General features: G+C 40.4%; 1 protein-coding gene across 1 annotated transcript in view; it reads right to left on the bottom strand.

Annotated features, from left to right (window-relative positions):
* Window positions 1–3,718: 3,718 nt before the first annotated feature.
* The window catches only part of galnt18a (UDP-N-acetyl-alpha-D-galactosamine:polypeptide N-acetylgalactosaminyltransferase 18a), an 87,171-nt gene continuing 68,265 nt past the window's right edge, over window positions 3,719–22,624 (bottom strand). Inside the window, exons 7-11 of the mRNA XM_046850450.1 lie at window positions 20,927–21,112; window positions 20,693–20,830; window positions 19,139–19,234; window positions 6,888–7,052; window positions 3,719–4,222 (exon numbers count right to left, since the gene is read on the bottom strand). Of these exons, the coding sequence (XP_046706406.1) occupies window positions 4,076–4,222; window positions 6,888–7,052; window positions 19,139–19,234; window positions 20,693–20,830; window positions 20,927–21,112 (732 nt within the window). The 3' untranslated portion in view covers window positions 3,719–4,075. The remainder of the gene's footprint in view (window positions 4,223–6,887; window positions 7,053–19,138; window positions 19,235–20,692; window positions 20,831–20,926; window positions 21,113–22,624) is intronic.

Raw genomic sequence — 22,624 nt, 5'->3', positions numbered from 1 at the left:
GCACAAAATGACTTGGATGAGGATGTTCTTTAATCTTAGTGGAGAAAAAACTTCCTCCTTTTTTTCTTTTTTTGTTATTTTTTCTTTTTTTTTAAAAACCATCAGCATAGAAAAGTGTTCCAGTCTGTCTGAGATGGAAAAAAAGCACTGAGCGTAACTCTGTTATCCTTTTTCCCCTCTAACGACTTTCTCTTCAAATACAATCGTTAAAATACTTCAGTGTGCACTAAAATAAGAATCTACTGAACGTCCAGTGACTGAAATATCCTTTAACACACCAGAAACAATGTTTTAGTTCATTCACTCGTCACTATCGCTCATACGTTCACTTCTACAGGAAGTTCAAGCCGTCTGAATTTACTGAAGATCAAAGGAAATGGTAACATGTCATTATTTTTAACATCTCCACTACATTGTAATACTGTCTCTATTGTCTTGTATTATTACTGACATTAGTGTGGATGATAAATAACCACATTATGGGATGTTTACAAACCACATACCAGTCTTATGGTCACGTGTCCAAAAACTTTTGTCACTATAGTGTAGACATGGTCTTGTTATGGGTTTTATTTATTATAGTAAATTCATTATAAAGAGTGAAACTCGTATATTATATAGATTTATTAAACACGAGTGTTTATTTCTTTCCGTGTTGATGGTTATGGCGTACAGATAATTAAAACCCAAAATTCAGGATCTTTACAAATTTAAAAAATGCTCCATAAATTCTTTCTTTCAGCTTCTCCCATTAGAGGGCGCCACAGCGGATTACGCTGGATGCCCTTCCAAATGCAACCCTCCCCATTTATCCAGGATTGGGACCGGCACTAAGAGTGCACTGGCTTGTGCAACCATAATGGCCGGGGTTGGTTCCCTGACTGGGTTATCGAACCCGGGCAGCAGCGGTGAGAGCGTCGCATCCTAACCACTAGACCACAAAATATCCAGAACATCGGCTACAACAGTCCCCTTTCCTTCTCGAGCCTCTCCTGAACCAGAGACAACGTCAGAGGTGTCTTACTTGTCAAAGGACAAAAAGGACTGGACTGTTGCTCAATTGGCAAAAGTCGTCTTTTCAGATGAAAGAAAATTCAGCATTTTATTTGGAAATCAAGGTTCCAGAGTCTAGAAGAAGAAGAGAAGAGATGCACAGAATCCAGGCTGATCGAGGTCCAGTGTAAGTGTTTACAGTCAGTGGTGATTTGGGGGAGTCGTCTGATCTGCTGGTGTTGGTCCACTGTTTTATCAGGTTGAAGGTCTGCACAGCCGTCTAGCAGGAGGTTTTAGAGCACGTCATGCTTCCCTCTGCTGACCAGCTTTATGGAGATGCTGATTTCATCTCTCAGCAGGACTTGGCATCTGCCCACACTGCCAAAGTACTAATACCTGGTTTAAGGACCACGGTATCCATGCGCTTGATCGGCCAGCAAACTCGCCCTGTAAACGGTGTTGTGAGCGAGTACTGAGTTCTGTTCATGTTTATACTTTTCAGTAGTCCAACATTTCAGTTTCTCTGATAAAAATCTTTCTTTATTGATCTTGAGTAATCACATTTTTTTGAGGTTCTGAATTTTCATTAGCTGTAAACCATAATCATCAAAATGAAAATAAATAATTTTGATATATATATATTTTTGTGTGTAACTTAAGATGTTGGACTTTGAAAGGTAACGAGTTTAAATCCCAGCACCACCACACAGCTTCTGCTGGGCCCCTGAGCAAGGCCCCCAGCTCTCATCTGCTCCGCTGTATAATAGTCTTGCTGGATTTGGGGGTCCACCAAATGCTCTAATTGGATGATTAAATCTCGTTTCCATCGATTTAACATTAAAAATCCCAGGGTGAACTTTATACAACCACTTTTATACTCAATCAATGAACACCTTTTTCTAATTTCTTTTAATAAATATTTTTATTACAAGTTTTTATAAACACTGTTTTGCATTGACAAAATATCTTTCAGTGTCATAAGATCATAAAAACCGGTTCAACTTAAATTCAACCTAAAATACATCCAACACGGACCTGAGACACACAGGAGGGAAAGAAGAACTGAAAAAAGAGTAAATGCTACACGGTAGCAAAAAAACTCAATCAATACACACGATTATGAAAGTGTTAAAGCCAAAGTAAAAAAAATAAAAAAATTTAATGTGTATTTTGTGAGCAAATACGTTGATGGGAATTCGGAATTTCCTCTGAGAGCTTATTGTATGAATACGTGTCCTTAAAAACCCTAACAGGTTTGTATTTCTCTCTCTTTCTCTCATTCGTCTTTCTCTATGTCTCTTTCTGTCTGGCTCTTTGTGTCTTCAATTGTCTCTTTCAGTCTTTATTTCTCTCTCTCTCTCTCTCTCTCTCTCTCTCTCTCTCTCTCTCTCTATGTCTCTCTTTATCTCTTCCTGTCTCTCATCTGTCTCAATTTTTGTCAGTCTCTGTCTCTGACTGTCTCTTTGTTTGTGTTTCTTTGTCTCTCTCTCTCTCTGTATCTCTGTCTCACTTTCTCTCTTTCTCTCCTGTTTCTGTCTTTTCTGTCTCTCTTTCTTTGCTCTGTCTCATTCTGTTCATATTTCTTTTGTCTGTCCCTTTCTGTCTTGCATTGTCTTTCTATCTGTCTCTCTTTTTGTCTCTTTCTCTCTCTCTTAGTCTGTCTCCATCTCCTTCTGCCTTTTTCCGTCTGTCTTTTTCTGTCTTTCTTTCTTTGTCTCTTGGACATGAATATACACTCTATGGACAAAAGTATTGGGACACCTGTCTTTTCCAGGCGTATTTACTCCTTAAACTGTTCCCACCAATCTGGAGGCACACAATTGTATTTGTATGCAGATAATTGTTAACGTTTATATAAATATATAAATGTTCAAATATATAAACCGTATTCTTGTCCAACATTCGTGTCTAAATAAACTAGTACCAGGAGGTATTTTTTGGATACAGTCTTCTACGCACTTTTGGGTTTTGAGACGTTTCTTTTGTTTTTATGCAACAAATTCGGTAACAGACAAAAACTAACAAGAATTAGACTTATCTGTGGATGATAAGTCCAAATTTCTGGCTCTATCAGAAGAACTTGTGTAAGACAAAAACCAGAAGATGTGATCATACTGCCTTATCTCCAAAGTCAATCATGGAGGTGGAAGCTTCATGGTTTGGAGTTGTTTTGGAGCAGGAAAGCTTGGAGACTTATTCAGAAAACTAAAAAATACCAACATGGCAACCGTTCCATACTTCACAACCATGCAAGGCCGTCTGGACTGCGGCTCGTTGGAAACGACTTGGAGGCTCTGTAAGCTTTATTTAGAGAGCAAACAGTAGTCTGGAGTGATATCTAGCATGGAATCACCTGCCCAGTCATCACACCTACATCCTATTGAACTGCTTTGGGATGAACTGGATACAAGGAAGAAGTCAATCTCCAACTTGGTGAGTTTGACAAACAGCAAAAGAAAGTGTCTGGACGCTGAGAGTGTGAAGCTGTTCTTCATGGTAACGGAGTATTTTTCAATGAAAAAAAACATGCAAAATCTTGACATTTTTATATTTGTTTTTTTCAAAGTAACTATTCATAGCGTTACATTAACCTGGTTTGTTGCATAGAAACAAAAGGAACATGCACACGCCTCTGAAAAAACCATAATAGATGTTTTGTTTCCAAATTTTACAAAGGCGCCGTTTTGTGTAGCCATGAACTTATATATTAAATATAGTTTTAAAAGAGTTATTAATTATTTTTATTATATTCAAGCAACCTGTACAACATCTAGTCGCTCCATGTCTTTCGGTATGGGACACAAATTCTTAACAAAACCCTGTTGAATAAAAAAAAAAAGTGAACGGGTCTCAGGCAAGCAAGCGAAAGAGCAAGAGGGATCAGGTTACTTCTGTTGATGATCTTTCATGACTGGATTTGTGCATTTGTACAAATGAAAAGCATCCTCACAGCCAGGTACTTAAAACGTCTAAAAGGTCCGATATGCACTGCATATAAGATCCAAGTGTATAATTGAGCCTTTAGTTTTCTTGGGCAGAAGTTCAGCTCCGTGTGCAGGCCCCCTCGCAGGCGTCAACACCCTCAGAGAGCTTTTGTAGTCACTATGTTGGTAATCGTCCACGTTTGAGACGTGCACGTCTGCAGGACGAGCTGATAGCCGATCTCCACGCCGCTGCTCCGGACGAGCTCGAGACAGTAACGTGACTCGGTGTTCTGGATTGATGCTCCCTGCCAATGAGAACGAGACAAGATGTTAGAATGCAGGACCATCACCTGCTTAATACGCTTTCAGAGTCCAAAGGAAACAGGTTTCTGGTTTAGGTGTTATTTAAATTGTGTAAAGCGCCCACACTGAGTGAGACCAGTAAAGAAAAGCTGATCTAATCAACGCTAAGCTCCATCTGAGATTAACAAGCAGAGCCGGCGGTAATAAGGAAGTTGCTCAGAATCTGTGAAATAGAACTCATGCATTCATGAAGTTCAAGTTCAAGTTTATTTCTATAGCACTTTATAGAACAACTTTTTTTACAACGAACATTGTCTCAAAGCAGCTTTACAGAATCTAAGAATGAATATGAATTATGTGTATTTATCCATGATGAAGTCTGGGGCGACTGTGGCAAGGAAAAACTCGCTTATGAGGAAGAAACCGTGAGAGGAACCAGACTCAAAAGGCTGGAAGGGGTAGGAAGGTGGTAGTCCAGTGGTTAAGATGTTGGACTGCTGATCAGGTCATGAGCTAAGCTAAGCTGCTCCTGCTGGACCCTTGAGCAAGGCCCTTCACCTCCAGTTGTATGAATGAGAAAATCCTTCGCTATGGATAAGAGAATCCACCAAATCAAACTAAAATATAAACCTAAAAGAAACTTCACTAGCCTATAAAAATACGCAGATCAGGTTTTCGAGACTAATCTACAGTACATTAATACAAAGGTCATTTATTTGAAGGTCACGTCTGACAGGTTTTTTCACGTCCCGCTTTGGTAGACCGATAGTGAAGGGAGCACTGGGAAATGTTCACACCACATACAAGCAAATTTTTGTTACAGGAAAATAAGGTAAAATGATATGAAGATGAAAAACACCCTCGAGGTAACACAACACCTGCTTCCAGGAAGAGACGTACGTTCTAATAACGTCTGTGATGCTCAAAAGCGAGAAGGGAACGTAATTAAAGCAGATGTATAGAAGTGTATCATCAAAATATCTGAATCCGATCCGTGCGCACGCATGTTCCAGCGGAAAAAGAAAAGATTTCACAAACCTCTGGCCAGGTTTGGACATTTTATGAAGATTTATGCGGCCGGCCGTGTAATAACGAGGCAGCTCGGGGAAAAGCAGCGTTTAATGAGACACTGGACTGGAGAAAAATAATGGCCTTTAATGTGCAGCGAGAGCTGATGACCCTCTCGAATAAAAAATAATGACTGCAGAGGTCTGGAAATACTCACAATTCACAACACTTACAGCAACCCAGAAGTGCCGTGTTCACTCTGTTACTGAAACGTTATATGTGCAGAGGTTTTTGGGAACCATAAGATGTATAAATCCGTATCCGAATTCTGAATCTTGCGTTTTCTCTCATTATAATAAATTACATTAGAAGAGAAGTTTTTTGTTGCAGTTAACATCTCCATGTCCTTTTTGAACTACACTAGAATCCCCCACCCCACCCCCCATGCTCTGAAAAAAATAATTTTGTAAATTTAACGTTTGTATTTTTCCGCAAGTAGAAACGGAAAAGTAGGAATTTTACTGTTCCTGGAGTCAAAGTTAAGCAGGGAGTAATTACTATTAATAATGCGAGTGCCTGAACAGTGTAATTCGTTCCCTTCTGTCGTTTATCCAATCATTAAACAGCTACCAGCTATGGAGGGTGAAAGCTAACATGGGCTTCCTCTGAGACACGTAAAGCTGAGAACCACATCGTTTGGAACTGTTGGCTGTGTAACAGCTATAGAAAAGCTTTGGTTGCTCTATTTTCTATCTGCAATAGAGTTCACGGGCATTGTGTCGCAGTGATTGACAGAGAATATGAAGTATGCCCCGCCCACTTGTCAGGATTTGACCTTGCAATCTTCCAAAGCCGGGGTAATTTTAGTTTCTTTTCAGTCTGAACACTGTTGTAGCTGAAACCACTAAAGCTCACGCTCCAACTGGTTCGTCATAGCGTAGAATCTACAAACCCACTGACACTTTCATGTTATGTCCTCTAGGCAACAGGAAGGGGGTCCCCATGCAGACTCTACACTGGTGTCCCACAAGGCTCAATACATGGTCCCCTCCTTTTCTTCCTCTATACCCACTCTCTTGGTGAAGTCATATCCTCACATGGGCTTTTTTTTACCACTGCTATGCTGATGACACTCAGCTCATCTTCTCCTTTCCTTAATCAGATACCACAGCTTCTGCTCGGATCTCGGTATGCTTGGCTAACATATCTTCATAAATGAGTGTTTCCCTTTGAGGCCAAAAATGGACCAGCATCCTTTTACCTAAGTGGCCACTCCCCACACTGCACCACGCTGTCTGAGATCCTCCAGCACTGCTCAATTGGTACCACCTTCTCTCAGGGGAAGAGGTAAATATACTTCAAGGCTCTTCTCTGTTCTGGCACCAAGGTGGTGGAATGAACTTCCCATAGATGTCCTGAAACACTTAAACTAACACTTTTCCAGGTTTGATATGTTTTAAAAAAGTAAAAAGATTGTAGGCTGCTTTATATTAAGTTTGTAATCTAGTGAACCAGTGTACATTAATTCATTGATAGAAACTCAAAGCACTTTTGTACGTCACTCTGGATATCGGCTTAACGCAACAAATGTAAATGTAAATGTCTTATGAGTTGTTCTGCATCATCATACTCACTAAAAAGGCACTTGATTAAACGCACCTGAGTGAAGAGCCAGGAGAGCTTCATGTGCTTGTTCCAGGCGTAGCTGCACTCCAGCAGGCGTGGACGCCCATTCACGTCCACCAGGCACTTGTTATCGTTGTCGTCGATGGTTGGGCTCAGGACGCCGACACGTAACTGCCCCGAGCTGGTGTAGTACACGTTCTGAAACAACATTTCCAAGCATTTGACAGGAACAGTGAAGGTGCCGGAGGTGGTAGCTCAGTGGTTAAAATGTTTGACTTCTGATCAGAAGGTTGTGAGTTCAGATCCCAGTACCACCAAGCTGCTGAGCCCTTGAGCAAGGCCCTTAACCCTCAACAGCTCAGTTGTAAAAATAAGATAACTGTAAGTTGCTCTGGATAAAAGATTTTTCCAAACGGTAAAAAATGAACAGGATAAATTAATAGCAAAATATATACATTTTTACAAAACGTTTAAATGTTTTCTAGAAACGCTGTCAGATTGATTATGTGTTACAGTAAGAAGCTTATAGAAAATGCAGCTTCTTACAGAACTTAATACAAAACATTGGACTTCATTTACTGCCCTTTTCCAGTACGACATTTACAGTGCATTCAGACCCCCAAATATTCAGACCCCCTTTACTTTTTAAAATTTTTGTATGGTAAGCCAAGCTTCCATGGGTTTTGCACTAACTGAGGAAAGGCTTCCGTCTGGCCACTCTGCCATGAAGCCCTGATTGGTGGAGAGCTGCAGTGATGATTGTCCTTCTGGAACTTTATCTCATCTCCACACAGGATCTCCGGAGCTCAGTTAGAGTAACCATCAGGTTCTTGGTCACCTCTCTTTCTAAAGCGCTTCTCACCCGATTGCTCAGTTTGGGCGACCAGCTCTTAGACGAGTCCTGGTTGTGCCACAATTCTTCCATTTGAGAATTATGGAGACCACTGTGGCTTGGTTTGTGCTTTGATCTGATAAACTCTAATCAAGGTGTAGAAACATCTTAGGAATGATCAAGATAAATAGGAGGCACCTGAGCTAATTTTCAAGTGTTGTTGCAAACGATTTAAATCCTTATGTACATCTGATTTTTTTATTTTATTTAAAATTATTCTACAGACATTTTTAGAATTCCATTTTCCTTTATGGGGTAATGAGTGTTGATAAATGAAGAAGACAAATCTGGATTTAAATGATGGTTGCATCAGACTGCAACATAAAGTCATTGAAACAGTAAATGGGATCTGAATACTTACCGAATGCACCGTATACGACTGGGGTTAAGGGATAATAAACTCATAACCTACAGATCATGATTTCAACAAATCTAAAGCACTGTAAACCCAACATTAGGACGATGTCTACAGAGATTTTTTTCACCTGTACCTTTATGCATTATTAATACAATCCATATTATTAATTCAAATCTCCTACAGCTCCTGGAATTAGAGACTGATTTCCTTTTTTCTGCACTTATAAGTCCACAGAAAGCTATGTGCTGATTGGAAGCATCCTGTAAGCCAAAAAAAAACCCCAAATCCTCCAGCGCTTGCTTTGTGTTTGATCAGGATCAGTAACGCATGTGTCTTCCTTTCGCTAAACCCAGAATGCTAATGTGTTAATCTGAGTGGATTAAAGAGGAATTTTGGAACGATCTCTGGTACATTTTGTGTTAACAAACACCTTGTGTGGCTGTGAAAGAGAAGAATCGTCATTTGTAGGTGTTTTTTGGCTGCATTGATAAGTTTACAAGAAATCTTTAATCAGTGTTTAGATGTACGGTGTGAAAATATTTGATCAAAGCGAATATAATACAACAAACAAATCCGAATTGCACATAAAATCCAGGGACATTCAAAAAGTCAGTTGATAACATACATCTATCAGGTAATGGAGAGTGGCAGCTTAGTGGTTAATATGTAATGCTTTTAATTGAAAGATCATAAGTTCAAATCCCATAGGTTCCTGGGCCCTTGAGCGAGGCCCTGAACTCTCAAATGTTCTCAAATTGAAAGTCTGTATTCAGACTAAACTGACATGTAATATTTGACACGATTTACATACCCGAAGTTACCAGCCATATGTGGTTCTTCCCCAAACTGTTACCACGAAATTGGAGCCACACAATTGTGTAGAACATCTTTGGATGCTGTAGCATGAAATGTTCCTCTCACTAGACCCAAACTTGTTCCAGCATGACACAAGGAACAGTGGTGAACCGGTGACAGGGTCGTGGGCGGCCGAGGATCATTGATGCACGTGTGGAGCGAAGGCTGGACCATGTGTTCCGATCCAACAGACGAGCTCCTGTAGCTCAAACTGCTTAGGAAGTTCATGCTTAAAGTTAATGATCGATGAGTCAGAACTGTTTTAGCAGCAAAAAGGGGACCAACACAATAGTAGGCAGGTGGTCATAATGTTACGCCTGATGGGTGTATAAGATAAAATAAGTTAATATAAGATGATATAAGATTTTATTTATCCTGAAAGACAATTTTTTTTCTATAGACCGCTTAAAATATTCTATATACACAAAATGTATTTAAAAAAATACAAAATGTCTTGGATCCTGGAGGAACGTGGTTTCGCTTCAACGTGTACTGTATATGGTTTCAAAAAACTTGACTTGAAACCACATTACATTCTGCACTGTTTGCATCTATTCATGTATTTGGAGGTTGTGATTTCAAATCTCAGCTGCACTGAGTTGCTCCTTCTGGGCCCTAAGCAAGGCCCTTAAACACATAGCTGCTCAGTTTTATGAATGAGATAAAAAATTCAGCCACTGCTCAGAACCTCAGGGTAACTATGGACAATCAAATGTCCGTCTCCTCACATGTAATTCAACTGTCAATTTTCTTTTCTACAACATCAGAAGGCCGTAACCATTAACCATTATGCTCCCCAGGTGCTTGGTAAGTCTCGTCATTTTCGAGACTGAACTACTGCAGTTCTCTGCTGGCAGCTCGACCTCTTAACGTTATTCATCCACTGCAAATGATCAATAATGCAGCTGCACGACTTGTTTTCAATCTGCCCAAGTTCTCCCACACCACCCCACTGCTGCTCCCTCTACTGGCTTCCTGTAGCTGCATGTATCAGATTCTAAACACTGATGTTTGCCTGCAAGGCTAGAAATGGACCATCACATCTCGCCTCATCACATCTCGCACAGACCTCATCACATCTCGCACTGCACCACGCTGTCTGAGATCCTCCAGCACTGCCTTGACTGGTATCACCTTCTCTCAGGGTAAGAGGTAAGTATACTTTAAGGCTTTTTTCTGTTCTGGCACAGAGGTGGTGGAATGAACTTCCTCTAGATGTCCTAGAGTCACAGGCTATCCTCAAGCGACAGTTAAAGACCTACCTCTTCCTGAAACACTTTTTAACACTTTTCGAGTTTGCGTTGTTTAAAAAAAACCAAAAAGATTGTAGGATAAGGTCGTCTGTCAAATGCCAAGTACCAAAACGGTTCATGGGGCAAAAACTGTCAGATCATCTATGTTTAACTTGTCAGAAAGCTGGTTCCTGCATGTTGTTGTTTAATGGTTTATAATTATAAAATTGTGAAATTGTAAGTTGTCTTGTGTGCACCACATAATGATTTACCACCTAGTCAGCAGATCAAGAAGCTCCTATAGCTCTTGAAGATGCTCAGGAGGCTCAGCGTGACGACACCTTCGCACTCTTCATGTTGTTTTTTTTATATCCTGTCTTTCTAAGTTCTAAAAGTTGCTAAATTGTTCTGGTGCCCAGTTTGAATGAATCTGCGCACCATCTGCCGTCTTCATACTGTACCGTATGAACACACTCTTTTACCCATGAAATAGAGAACTGCTGAGACAGATACTGATCCTGCTGCAATATTTATGAGGACAGTTTTAGGATCCAGGCATCAAAGACACCAAAGTCAGCTGTACTTCCTAAAAATACAATGCAATGCGTTAAGGACCTGCTTTCTATATTCAGATGCGGCACAGTTTCCCGCTGAGAGTTAACTTACTTGACAGATCCGAGTGCTTATTGATCTCGGGTGTCTGGTAAAAGCACTTTCTGTCATTCTGGCAGTAATATACTGGTTTTGAAGGAAGCCTTCCATCTATGACATGTTCAAAAGCAATCAATAACCCGAGCTGTATACAGACACTTGAGGTTCAGTTCACGTTCCAATTTTAAACTTCAGACACAAAAGGCTGAAAGGTTCATTTAGAGGTAGAGAAACAATAAGAAGCTCCTTTAAAAATACGTGTTAAAAACAAAATGGGCTTGTGGAGATGTTGTGGGAGATTTACAAGGAAAATCCTTGTGAATGTCATCTGATGTAAAGCCTGGGGCTTGAATAGGAGTGTTTTTCTGTATGCTGAATAGGTGCAGAGTATGAACTTTCTATACCAGCAGGTCTAACACAAGTGTAGCTGCAAAATCACTATCAGGTTTTACAGTAATATCCCAAGGTCAGTTGGAATAGTGGATTCTGATTGGCTGAAATGCTTAAATGTGAGTTGATTAGTGTTCCAAATGAATGTGTTGCTTATAAACAAACTGGAATCACAATAAAATACAGTTCAAATTCCATCCATTATGAGATATTGTGAACATTTCCTAATGATATTATGAACTACATGGAGGATTTGTCACGGCCTTGACCACGCGTTGGAAGTGGGAGTAACTCCATCATGCTTTATTTCAGATAACAGACATGAAACATGGAGCATGAACCAGCGGGGCATGCTGGCGGTCAGGAATCCAGTAGGTCACTATGGTAGCTGAGTAGATCCGACAGCGAGTGAGGTCGGAACGGGAACTTATAAAGGGGTACAATAACGAGGAACAGGTGCCGGTGATTAGCGCCGGGAGCGGCTGAGAGAGCCGCGGAGGTTTCCTGACAGGATTATTGTATGTGATTTCATTCATATGGTGATTTTGATAAATGAATCAAGGCAAAACTTTAATGAACTAGAGAAGAAAACCTTGAAATGAGAAATGCTATGAAAAACAGCACGAGTTAACACAATCGCTCTTTCTATTTCTAAAATATTAGAAATTCCTTCATATCAATGTAATCTTATGGCATGACTTTATCTCTGTGCACAAATTTGATCTACAAGTTGGTACTGTGTAAAATATAAATAAAAATAGAATGCAATGATTTGCAAATCTCATGTATATATATTCTATTCACAATAAAAGAAAAGAAAATCAGATTTTTAAACTGAGAATATGTACCATTTTAAGCAAAAAATAAGGTCATTTTTATATTTGATTGTGCAACACGTCTCGAAAAGTTGAGACAGGGCCATTGTGTAGCATCACGTCTTCTGACTGTTTACATCTGGGAACTGAGGAGATCAGTTTGGGACAGAAATGTTATTCCATGCGTGTTTGATAGAGGATTAATCTGCTTAAAAGTTCTAGGTGTCCTTTGTTGTATTTTTTGTTTCATGATTCAAATGGTGAAAGGTCTAGAGTGCAGGCAGGCCAATTCAGCACCCGGACCCTTCTACTACAAAGTCATGCTGTTGTAATAGATGCAGTTTTCAGGTAGCATTGTCTTGCTCAAATATGCAAGGCCTTCCCTGAAAACGAAGTTTTCTGAATAGTAGCATTTGTTGCTTTAACACCTGTATATACCGTTCAGCATTGATGAAGCCTTTCCCAATGTGCAAGCTTCCCATTCTACAGACACTAATGCACTCTGATACCATCAGAGATCCAGCTTTTTGAAATGAGCACTAATAACAAGCCGAATGGTCCCTCTTCTCTTTAGTCCAGAGGACGTGGTGTCCATAGTTTTCAAAAACATTTTTCTATTGCCTCAGTACATATTAAATGAGCTTTGGCCCAGAGAGGATGGCAGCGTTTCTGGATCATGTTCATGCATGCCTTCTTCTTTAAATAGGTAGAGATTTAACTTGCATTTGTGGATGACATGGCAAACTGTGTTTACAGACAATGATTTCTGGAGGTGTTCATGAGCCCATGCAGTGATTTACATTATAGAACCATAACTGTTTTAAATGCAGTGCCACCTGAGGGCCTGAAGAAACTTTTAATAATATTATGTTCTGTAAATTATGAGAGATTCAACTGTTTTGCAATTTGATGTTGAGAAACATTATTCTGAAATTGTTCCACAATTTGTAGACACGGTCACAGATCATTGAAACTCTGCCAATCTTTACTTTTGAGAGAGTCTGAAGTTAAGATAAAATAGTAAAGATACACTATTTATACCCAATCATCCTACTGACCTGTTGTCAATTAACCTTATTAGTTGCAAAATACTTCACCAACTGTTAAATTTTATTAACAATGACTTTTTCCAGACTTTTTCAACTATTTTAAAACCTGTTGTAGCCATTAAATCCAAATTGACTGTATTTTTTTTCTTAACATGGTACATTTTTTTAGTTTAAACATTTAGTATGTTTTCTGTGTTCCAGGTGAAATTCGCAAATCATTGCATTGATTGTTTTTAAATAAATTTTACACAGTGTCCCAACAATTTTGGAATTGTGGTTGTATTTACTTGCACTGGATTTGAGTTTTGTTATGGAAAACAACTAACAGAAAAATTTGAGTTGAAATAGTGCATGATTTGAATCTACCATAATTTGCTTTTTATACCATTTAGGTTTTGCCTGTTCTTGTCTATTGTTGAGACAGAAAACAAAAACATTTGGTCCAATTCAGACAAAAGAAAAACAAGAAGTTGGTATTTACAGATAAATCGGAATAAAAAGGGTTAAAACAGAAGCCTGTGCGGCGATGTGGAAAAGGCTTGGTGCTTAGTGCTTTCTGCAGGAAAATAAGTGGCACTGAGTGGGTGAAAGCTAGCTTCCTATACACTGACAGAAGAAATGGAGGGTTAAGCACATTATACAACACCCTCCACAATTACAGGTAGCCTTCAGTTAAAATAAATAGAATAAATGTGTGGTGGAAATGTATTTCTAATTCAGACCTGGGATGTAAAAAAAATTAGAATCTGCAGCAATTCTGACCTTCAGAGATCAATCTACAGAACAGAATGATCGGTGTTAACTTCTGGTAGACGATGAGAAAATTAAAGAAATGATGGTGTTTCAACTCATAAATACAGTAGATCCATACACAAAAAAAAATCACTTGGTTGTGGCTGTTACAAGAAAATAATCAACAAACTGTGGAGTGACTGTGACCACCATGAAGTTTTTTTTAAGTACAGATTGACTAGTCAAACACGTGATCTGTTCATATTTACATTTAATCTTGTGGAACATCTCTATAAAAAGTTAATTTTCAGTCTCTTGAAGCTTGTCAAAAAATGTTGTAAGGATTGGTGCAGTGATTGAGGATAAAGGGATGAGTAGAGCAGTGGTAGAGAACAGAGAGTTCAGTGGTAGAGGATGGAGGGATCAGTGAAGTATGACAAAAAATGGTGCAGCCAGTGGAGCAGTGGGAGAGGATGGAGAGATCAGCGATGCAGCAGTAGTGGATGGGGAGATTAGTGGAGCGATAGTAGATGATGAAGAAATCAGTAGAGCAGTGGTAGAGGATGGAGAAATCAGTAGAGCAGTGGTAGAGGATGGAGAGATCAGTGGAGCAGTGGTAGAGGATGTTGGTATTAGTAGAGCAGTGGTAGAGGATGGAGAAATCAGTGGAGCAATAGTAGAGGATGGAGAAAACAGTGGTATAGTGGTAGAGGATGTAGGTATTATTGAAGCAGTGTTAGAGGATGAAGAAATCAGTGGAGCGATAGTAGAGGATGTAGGGATTAGTAGAGCAGTGGTAGAGGATGGAGAAATAATTTTTTTGTTCCATTCACTCCACAAAAAATGAATGAATGGCACTGCAGAATAAACAAATGAATCCTCTAGCTCAGTGGTCCCCAACCCCCGGGCCGCGTATTGGCACCGGTCTGTGGGTCAATTGGTACCGGGCCACACAGAAAGAATCCGTAACTTACATTATTTCCGTTTTATTTATTATCTGATTCTGAATGTTTTATTTGGGAAAATTCCCGGATTCTCGCCGCCACATCTGTCTATGATTCACTTTTGATGCAGGTCATGATGCCTTGGTCACATGTCTTACCTTCATCCTCTACCTAATCACATTACCACTAAATTTAAACCCCCAAGAGAGCAAAATGAACAAAAAACATGTTTATTATTATATTTAGAAAAGTAATTATTTTTTATGGTCGTATCATTTTATTTTGTTGTATTTATCCATCACACCTTAAAGGCCGGTCTGTGGTGCATAAAAGGTTGGGGACCGCTGCTTTAGCTGACTGATGATGAGGATGATGATGATGATGATGATGATGAGGAGGAACTCTACTATAGTGTAGATTAATGTTGAGATTTTGTGCTTGTAACCAGAACATTACAATTTTACACTTACACTTTAACCCCCGACGCTCTGCAATGCCTGTTTTTATTGTTACACTTTGTACTAAAAAATGCATAAATAAATATGCTAATGTAGTTGACATTGTTTATTACAGTGCATTTATAATACTTTTGTGCAAACGTTGCTAATTGGATGAAAAAAGCGTCGGCAGAAACGATGTAGTATTACACTTGGCACAAGTGTGTCTCCTCCTTTGAGCATATTTAAGCACGATGTTAGCAGATGTGATCGTTTCTGCTAACCGAACAAAATGCTAATGAACCTCAGAACCTCCGATGCTTCAGGTTTCAGGAAATCTTATTTTACATTTACTGGATCCTCACTTTAGAATCAGTTAGAGAGAGAGAGAGAGAGAGAGAGAGAGATTCCAGATTGATGGTGATGTTGTCTTCGCTGTCAGGACTTAGTCAAAATGAATGAAAACAAACGATTAAATCCACATTTCTTTGTGTACACCCGACAAACCCGGGCGTATCGGATACGCCCCTGCTTCTTTTTTGCTGATGCATACCCAAACAGCATTACACATTCAGGCACGGCGGTTCTACAGGACTAAAAAAAAAAAACGAGTTGGGGTTTCACGGATTTAATATTAGTCAGGGTTTCATTTGTTTCCTGGCAAACACATTTGCGATTCGGAAAGCGACACGCAGAAATGCAAGCGCAGCACAATGCCATGCGATAAAGCTGCTCAGCCTTCACACCGGACACAATAGAGGGGAAAAGTTCCAGATGACATGCAATTAAAGATTTTTCCATAAGAGAATTATGCTGAGTCGTTTCTCTTATTGTTGGCCCGAGTACGGTTTGCAGCGACAGAACGTAGATTTATTTAAAGAGCGAGAAAGAATTTCGGAAGGTGGTTTTCTTTCAGATGAATTACGAGCCAGACAGGATTACAGTCACTGAGTTGCGATATCAAATGTTAAAGGCTTTGTTTAAAGGCCAAGAGTAATAATAATAACAATTAAAGTCGCGAGAAGCAATTTCGGGGGCAAAGCACGTTGACTCATTGAGTTGAAAATTTCAGGCCCTTAAACTGTTGCCTAATCAATCACAGGAAAGCAGAACCAGAACTTCACTGAACAGAAAGTGCTTTGGAGTTTGGTGTAATTCCTATAGGAATATAGCAGGAATGGTGGGTACCAGGAGGTCAGGATGATCTAAGACTAATCTGGATGGACTAATCCATGGGTCTTCAACGTTTTTCAAGTCAAAGACCCCTTAGTTGCCTAGAGACATGTTGCAGAGACCCCTGATACAAAATGTTTCAAACACAGCCACTGATATTAATAGAAACCAATCATACAGTCCATCCGAAAAGTATTCACAGCGCTTCACTTTTTCCACATTTTGTTACGTCCCAGCCTTATTCCAAAATGAACTCTTCGGCCTGAATGCCAAGTGTCATGTCTGTAGGAAACCAGGCACCACTCATTACCTGGCTAAAGTAAAGCATGGTGGTGGCAGCATCATGCTGTGGGGATGTTTTTTCCCAGCAGGAACTGGGAGATTATTCAGGATCGAGGGACAGATGAATGCAGCAATGTACAGAGATTTCCTTAATGAAAACCTACTCCAGGGCACTCTAGACCTCAGAACACTGACCCTCAGCACACAGCCAAGATAACAAAGGCAGGGCTACAGGGCGATTTTGTGAATGTCCTTGAGTGGCCCAGAACCTGATTGAATATCTCTGGAGAGATCTAAAAATGGCTGTGCACCGACGCTCCCCATCCAAACCTGATGGTGCTTGAGAGGTTCTGCAAAGAAAAATGGGAGAAACTGCCCAAAAACTGGTGTGCCAAGCTTGTAGCATTAAACTCAAAAGGACTTGAGGCTGTAACTGGTGCCAAAGGAGCTTCAACAGAGTAGTGAGCAAAGGCTGTGAATACTTATGTACATGTGATTTATTTATTTATTTATTTATTTGTAATTTTTAATAAATTTGCAAAGATTTAAAACATACTTTTTATACATTGTCAGCATGGGGTTTTTCCAAATGCATTATATTAAGACAATAAGAACTATGTTGTATATGCATCACTTACTGTATATTTTCATATATTTTCAAATTGTTCAAAAGGATTTATGCATAATAAACATATTTTACAATTAAAAGGTTTTTCACAGCTGACTTTTATTTTAATAGATTTGCAGTTACATACATGTTCCTTTGACTATCAGGTGGACCATTTTACATTTACATAAAGTTCAGCTTTAATTTTGAATAAAAAATGTTTAATTTTTTTTATTAAATATTTTATCTTGGATGTTTTTACCCATGTTTTTTTTTTTATACAAAAAATTATTTGTGATTCCAAATTAATTAGCGGACCATTAATTACGGTTGAGGATGAGGATGGGTTCTTCCTCATGAAATCTAATGAAACCACAGTCGCCACTGACTTGTTTATTAGGGACACACTTAAAATTATAAGGAACAAACATACATTCGTTCATAACTGCTTGATCTCTGCAGTGTCCGTTGTTAAAAGCGCTCTACAAAATAAAAAATCAACTGAATTGAATGAACCTGGTGAAAACGGGACATTTATACCACGTTGTCTAGACTCACCTCATGGTGCCGAAGACGCCTACCAAAGTTTATATCAGAGCATTAAGTCCATGCTAAGATACATTTCCTGTTTTTGGTGTAAACTAACTTGCTGCATAGTCATCCCTTATTATGCATTAGTGCTTTCTGAACATCCCTTTTGCTTTTATAAGAACCTCCACTCTTCTGGGTGGAGATTATGCAGATTTTCTCCACATTCAGCTACAAGCCTGTTAGTAAAGTCAGGGTCTGATGTAGGTGAGGAGGCCTGGGGTGTAGTCAGTGTTCACATGTATTATGTTCAATATGGTTGTGAAGCTCTATAGCGGGAGATCCTCCACTCGTACTAATGTAAATATGCCTGTGATTTTCACAGGCGTATTGTCATGCTGGACCAAGTTTGGGTCTCCTAGTTCAAGTGAAGATGCATCGTATTCAAATGTGTACAAAAAAAAAAGCCTCCAACTTTGTGCTCATGGTTTGAGGAAGAATGGTTGGAATAGACAGGCATCACAATATTGGGAGTTTTTGACCCTGGGGGTGTGGGTGATTGGAAGTGTGAGCTCGTTTTAAACCCCTTACCATTATTTATAATGGAGTGGTGGAGTGGTGCACAATAAGCGTTCACTATAAAGCCTTTTATAATAATGGTGATTGTGTGAGTGCTGAAAAGAAATTTCATCATAACCAGTTATGACGTCACGATCGTGTCCCTCATGCGATTATAACATGGTGCGTCATTTAGAAGAAACGGCTCGACACAGCAATGATGTGTGTCCAGAAGCGGATACATACATTATAATCTTTCTTTTGTTTCCTGTTTTTTCGTAATCTTGACAAAACAAAAGTAGTAATTTTTCAAAGCATTCGGAATAAGAGCATGTTTGAAAGGCACCATCATCGCACCGGTGATGGTTACGGTTATTATCTAGGATGCTGCCTCTAGAAGATGCACTTATGTGTCACAAGAAAATTAAGTTGTGATAATGAGAAAATAACTTTTTTTACAGCGAGATCACGAGAAAAAAACCCGGACTTCCATACGATCGTGACGTTCTAATTGGTAATGATGCCGAAATCCCATTTCAGCACTCGCACTTTCACCATTCTTATAAAAGGCTTTTACAGCGAACGTTCGTTGTGCACCACTCCACTGCTCCGGTTCCAAACAATCACCAACATTCCAAGGTCAAAAACTCCTAATTCCCAAACTTCCCCTTTCCCTACACCACCCTGTATATTTAGCCAATGTGTCTAAACAGATAAACAATGTGCACACCAGCTCTACGCTGGTCAGTGTGTGGTGATAAAAAAGAGAGTGAGCGCCAACCTGAGGCGTCATGCCGTGACAGAGGTACAGGATAGGGATGTTGTCCGAGTCGGGCCCCTGATCCACACACAGATCCGGCTTCAAGCTATTCTTCAGCTGCACAAACAGAACACATGGGACAAATAAACAAACCAGAAAGACGTGACGAGAAAGAAGCATTTTATAGACTTCGGTGTTGTGCTTGCTAATGACCACGCTTCTTTCCTGAATACCCTGGAGCTCAGCTCGTTTCTGTCCACAACACCGAGCAATTCATCACCATGATCCATAAAGGAACAGCTAATTATTAAAATATCAGTCTTTTTCTTTCAAAAATGATAAATTTGTTTACTGGAGTGTATTGGTGTGTGTGCTGGAGTGTTCTGGAGTGTATTGGTGTGTGTGCTGGAGTGTATTGGTGTGTGTGTGCTAGAGTGTCCTGGAGTGTATTGGTGTGTGTGCTGGAGTGTTCTGGAGTGTATTGGTGTGTGTGCTGGAGTGTATTGGTGTGTGTGTGCTGGAGTGTTCTGGAGTGTATTGGTGTGTGTGCTGGAGTGTTCTGGAGTGTATTGGTGTGTGCTGGTGTGTGTGCTGGAGTGTTCTAGAGTGTATTGGTGTGTGTGTGCTGGAGTGTATTGGTGTGTGTGCTGGAGTGTTCTGGAGTGTATTGGTGTGTGTGCTGGAGTGTGCTGGAGTGTTCTGGAGTGTTCTGGAGTGTATTGGTGTGTCTGTGTTGGAGTGTATTGGTGTGTGCTGGAGTGTATTGGTGTGTGTGCTGGAGTGTTCTGAGTTTATTGGTGTGTGTGCTGGAGTGTGTGCTTGAGTGTTCTGGAGTGTATTGGTGTGTGTGTGCTGGAGTGTATTGGTTTGTGTGTTGGAGTGTTCTGGAGTGTATTGGTGTGTCTGTGTTAGAGTGTATTGGTGTGTGTGCTGGAGTGTATTGGTGTAGCTGTGTTGGAGTGTATTGTGTGTGTGCTGGAGTGCATTGGTGTGTGTATTGGTGTGTGTGCTGGAGTGTATTGGTGTGTGTGCTGGAGTGTATTGTGTGTGCTGGAGTGTATTGGTGTGTGTGCTGGAGTGTATTGGTGTGTGTGCTGGAGTGTATTGGTGTGTCTGTGTTGGAGTGTATTGGTGTGTGTGTGTTGGAGTGTATTGGTGTGTGTGTTGGAGTGTTCTGGAGTGTATTGGTGTGTGTGTGCTGGAGTGTATTGTGTGTGTGTTGGAGTGTTCTGGAGTGTATTGGTGTGTGTGCTGGAGTGTTCTGGAGTGTATTGGTGTGTGTGTGCTGGAGTGTATTGCAGTATGGTGGGTTTTAGCTGTTGCTTTAAGCTCCAGCTCTTTCAGCTCTTCACCTGTACACTCTGTTTAACCTGATCAGCTTTCAGAGCATTGCATTCTGGGGTATTGAACTCAGTGTTTGCTTTAATTGTGCATGCTCACTACTTCTGCGGGGGTCCTCTTTCGACCACTGACCACTGCTTATTCTGTTCGAGATTTTTTTTTCACTTTTAATCTCCAACGTTCCATTAGAAAGATCTCCCGATGTTCAGAAACATGAAGGTGTGTGTTTCTCACCTCACCGTAAGCGATGGTGTCGGCGTACGTTCGCATCTCAGTGTAAATGTTTTTCAGGAACCAGCGAAATGGCCGACAATGCAGCTTCGCCCTCAGGAGCTTCCTCTCACTGATATCTCCAATATTGATCCCTGAGTCCTACACACACACACACACACACACATACAGAGGCAATTTGGTCATGACCACAGCTTTCAATATGAAGATCTACTACTGTTTGCTGGGTTGTTTCACCTGCAGTGGAACGTTCCAGGCCATGTACACGTGGTTCTTGAACTCATCCATCCACACTTCGGCCACTCGGAAGGCGTTCCGGCGCACGTGAGCTGCCAAGTCGTCTGTGTACGGCTTGTGGGCTCGTTCGATATGAGCTATTCTGGAGCAGGGGAGGACCTCCACGCTACCCCCGCACAACCACACCTTAGAAAATACACACACACACACACACACACACACACACACACACACACACACACACACACACACAGTTTCTAAAACTGATTTTATTTTCTATCAGAATAATTTCTAAAATGTCACAATCGTTCTCAATCTGCACGTCTGAAGATCTACCCAAATGTGCTCCATTCTGTGTCAACATTTCCTCAGAATCCTGTTCTTGGTTGAATGAAACCCAAGTGGACTTCTTCTATACATCTCCATGTTGTACATTTCAAGATGCTTTTCAGCTCACCACGGTTGTATGGAGTCATTATCGAAGTTTCCTGTCAACTCGAACCAGCTGTCTGGCCCCAACAAGACGTTTCTACCTGAATGTTTTTTATTTTTTGCACCATGACGCGTAAACTCTAGGGACTGCTGTGTATAAAAATCCCTGGAGATCAGCAGTCTATGAAAAGATCTCAAACCAGTCAATCTGTCCCCAACAACCACGCCAAAGATCAGACTTTTTCTTTTTTCTGATGATTGATATGGAGATATCAACCTGTATCTGCATGATCTGATGCATCACGCCGCCACTACATGATCGTCTAGTTGTATATTTTGCCTGAATGCTTGATAACAATGACTTAAAGATCTGAAGATCTTCCACTGCCCAATTTGTCCCTATGTGTGTCCGATGATGACTCAGAATCCTGTTCTTGGCTGACAGGAGTGGAACCTGATATGGTCTTCTGCTCACCACAGTGGTATGGTGTCTTTATTTGACTTACTACAGCTTTACTGATGACTTGGGCCCTTGAGCAAGGCCCTTAACCCTCTGTACTCCAGGGGTGCTGTATCATGGCTGATCCTCTGCATCCCACATCCTTGTCATGATATGGATTTATTTTTTTAAAAACAGAAAATCTGGCGTTCGTTCAAAAGAGTTTTAAATCCGTCAGTGAGGGAAATATAAATCAGGTTTGATGGTAATACGGAACATTGTGAGGTCGTCCTTTGGCATTAACTCAGTGCAGATATCCATCTCACTAAAGATCTGAAGGTGCCAATTGCTCTAAATGTCATGTTAAAATAAAAAAAGGAAAAGATCCCCATGGTGGCCATTTATCACAGTTTATTAAGATGCACAGAGCAGATTAAAGCCTCGAAGCCTCTGAGCTCAGGGTATGAGCGCGTTACAGCATCAGGAATAATGAGGAAGCTACGACAGGAAATCACTTCTGTCTGTCCATGACTTTGTCCCCACCCATACACTGTGTTAGCATACTGGAGTGTGCTGGAGTGTGTATGTGTATGTGTGTGTGTGTGTGTGTGTGTGTGTGTGTGTGTGTGTGTGTGTGTGTGTTAAAGTTTGTTTGTGTTGCTCGTGTGTGCTGGAGTGTGTTGGTGTGTGTGTGTGTGTGTGTGTGTGTGTGTGTGTGTGTGTGTGTGTGTGTGTTTGTGTTAAAGTTTTTGTGTTGCTGGTGTGTGCTGGAGTGTGTTGGTGTGTGTTGGAGTGTGCTGGAGTGTGTGTTTTGAAGTGTCTTGGTG

Source organism: Silurus meridionalis, chromosome 5 (assembly GCF_014805685.1).
Source record: "Silurus meridionalis isolate SWU-2019-XX chromosome 5, ASM1480568v1, whole genome shotgun sequence".
In the NCBI taxonomy this organism is placed as follows: Eukaryota; Metazoa; Chordata; class Actinopteri; order Siluriformes; family Siluridae; genus Silurus; species Silurus meridionalis.
Note: the sequence above shows the minus strand (reverse complement) of the source record. Positions and strands in the feature narration are given on the sequence as shown.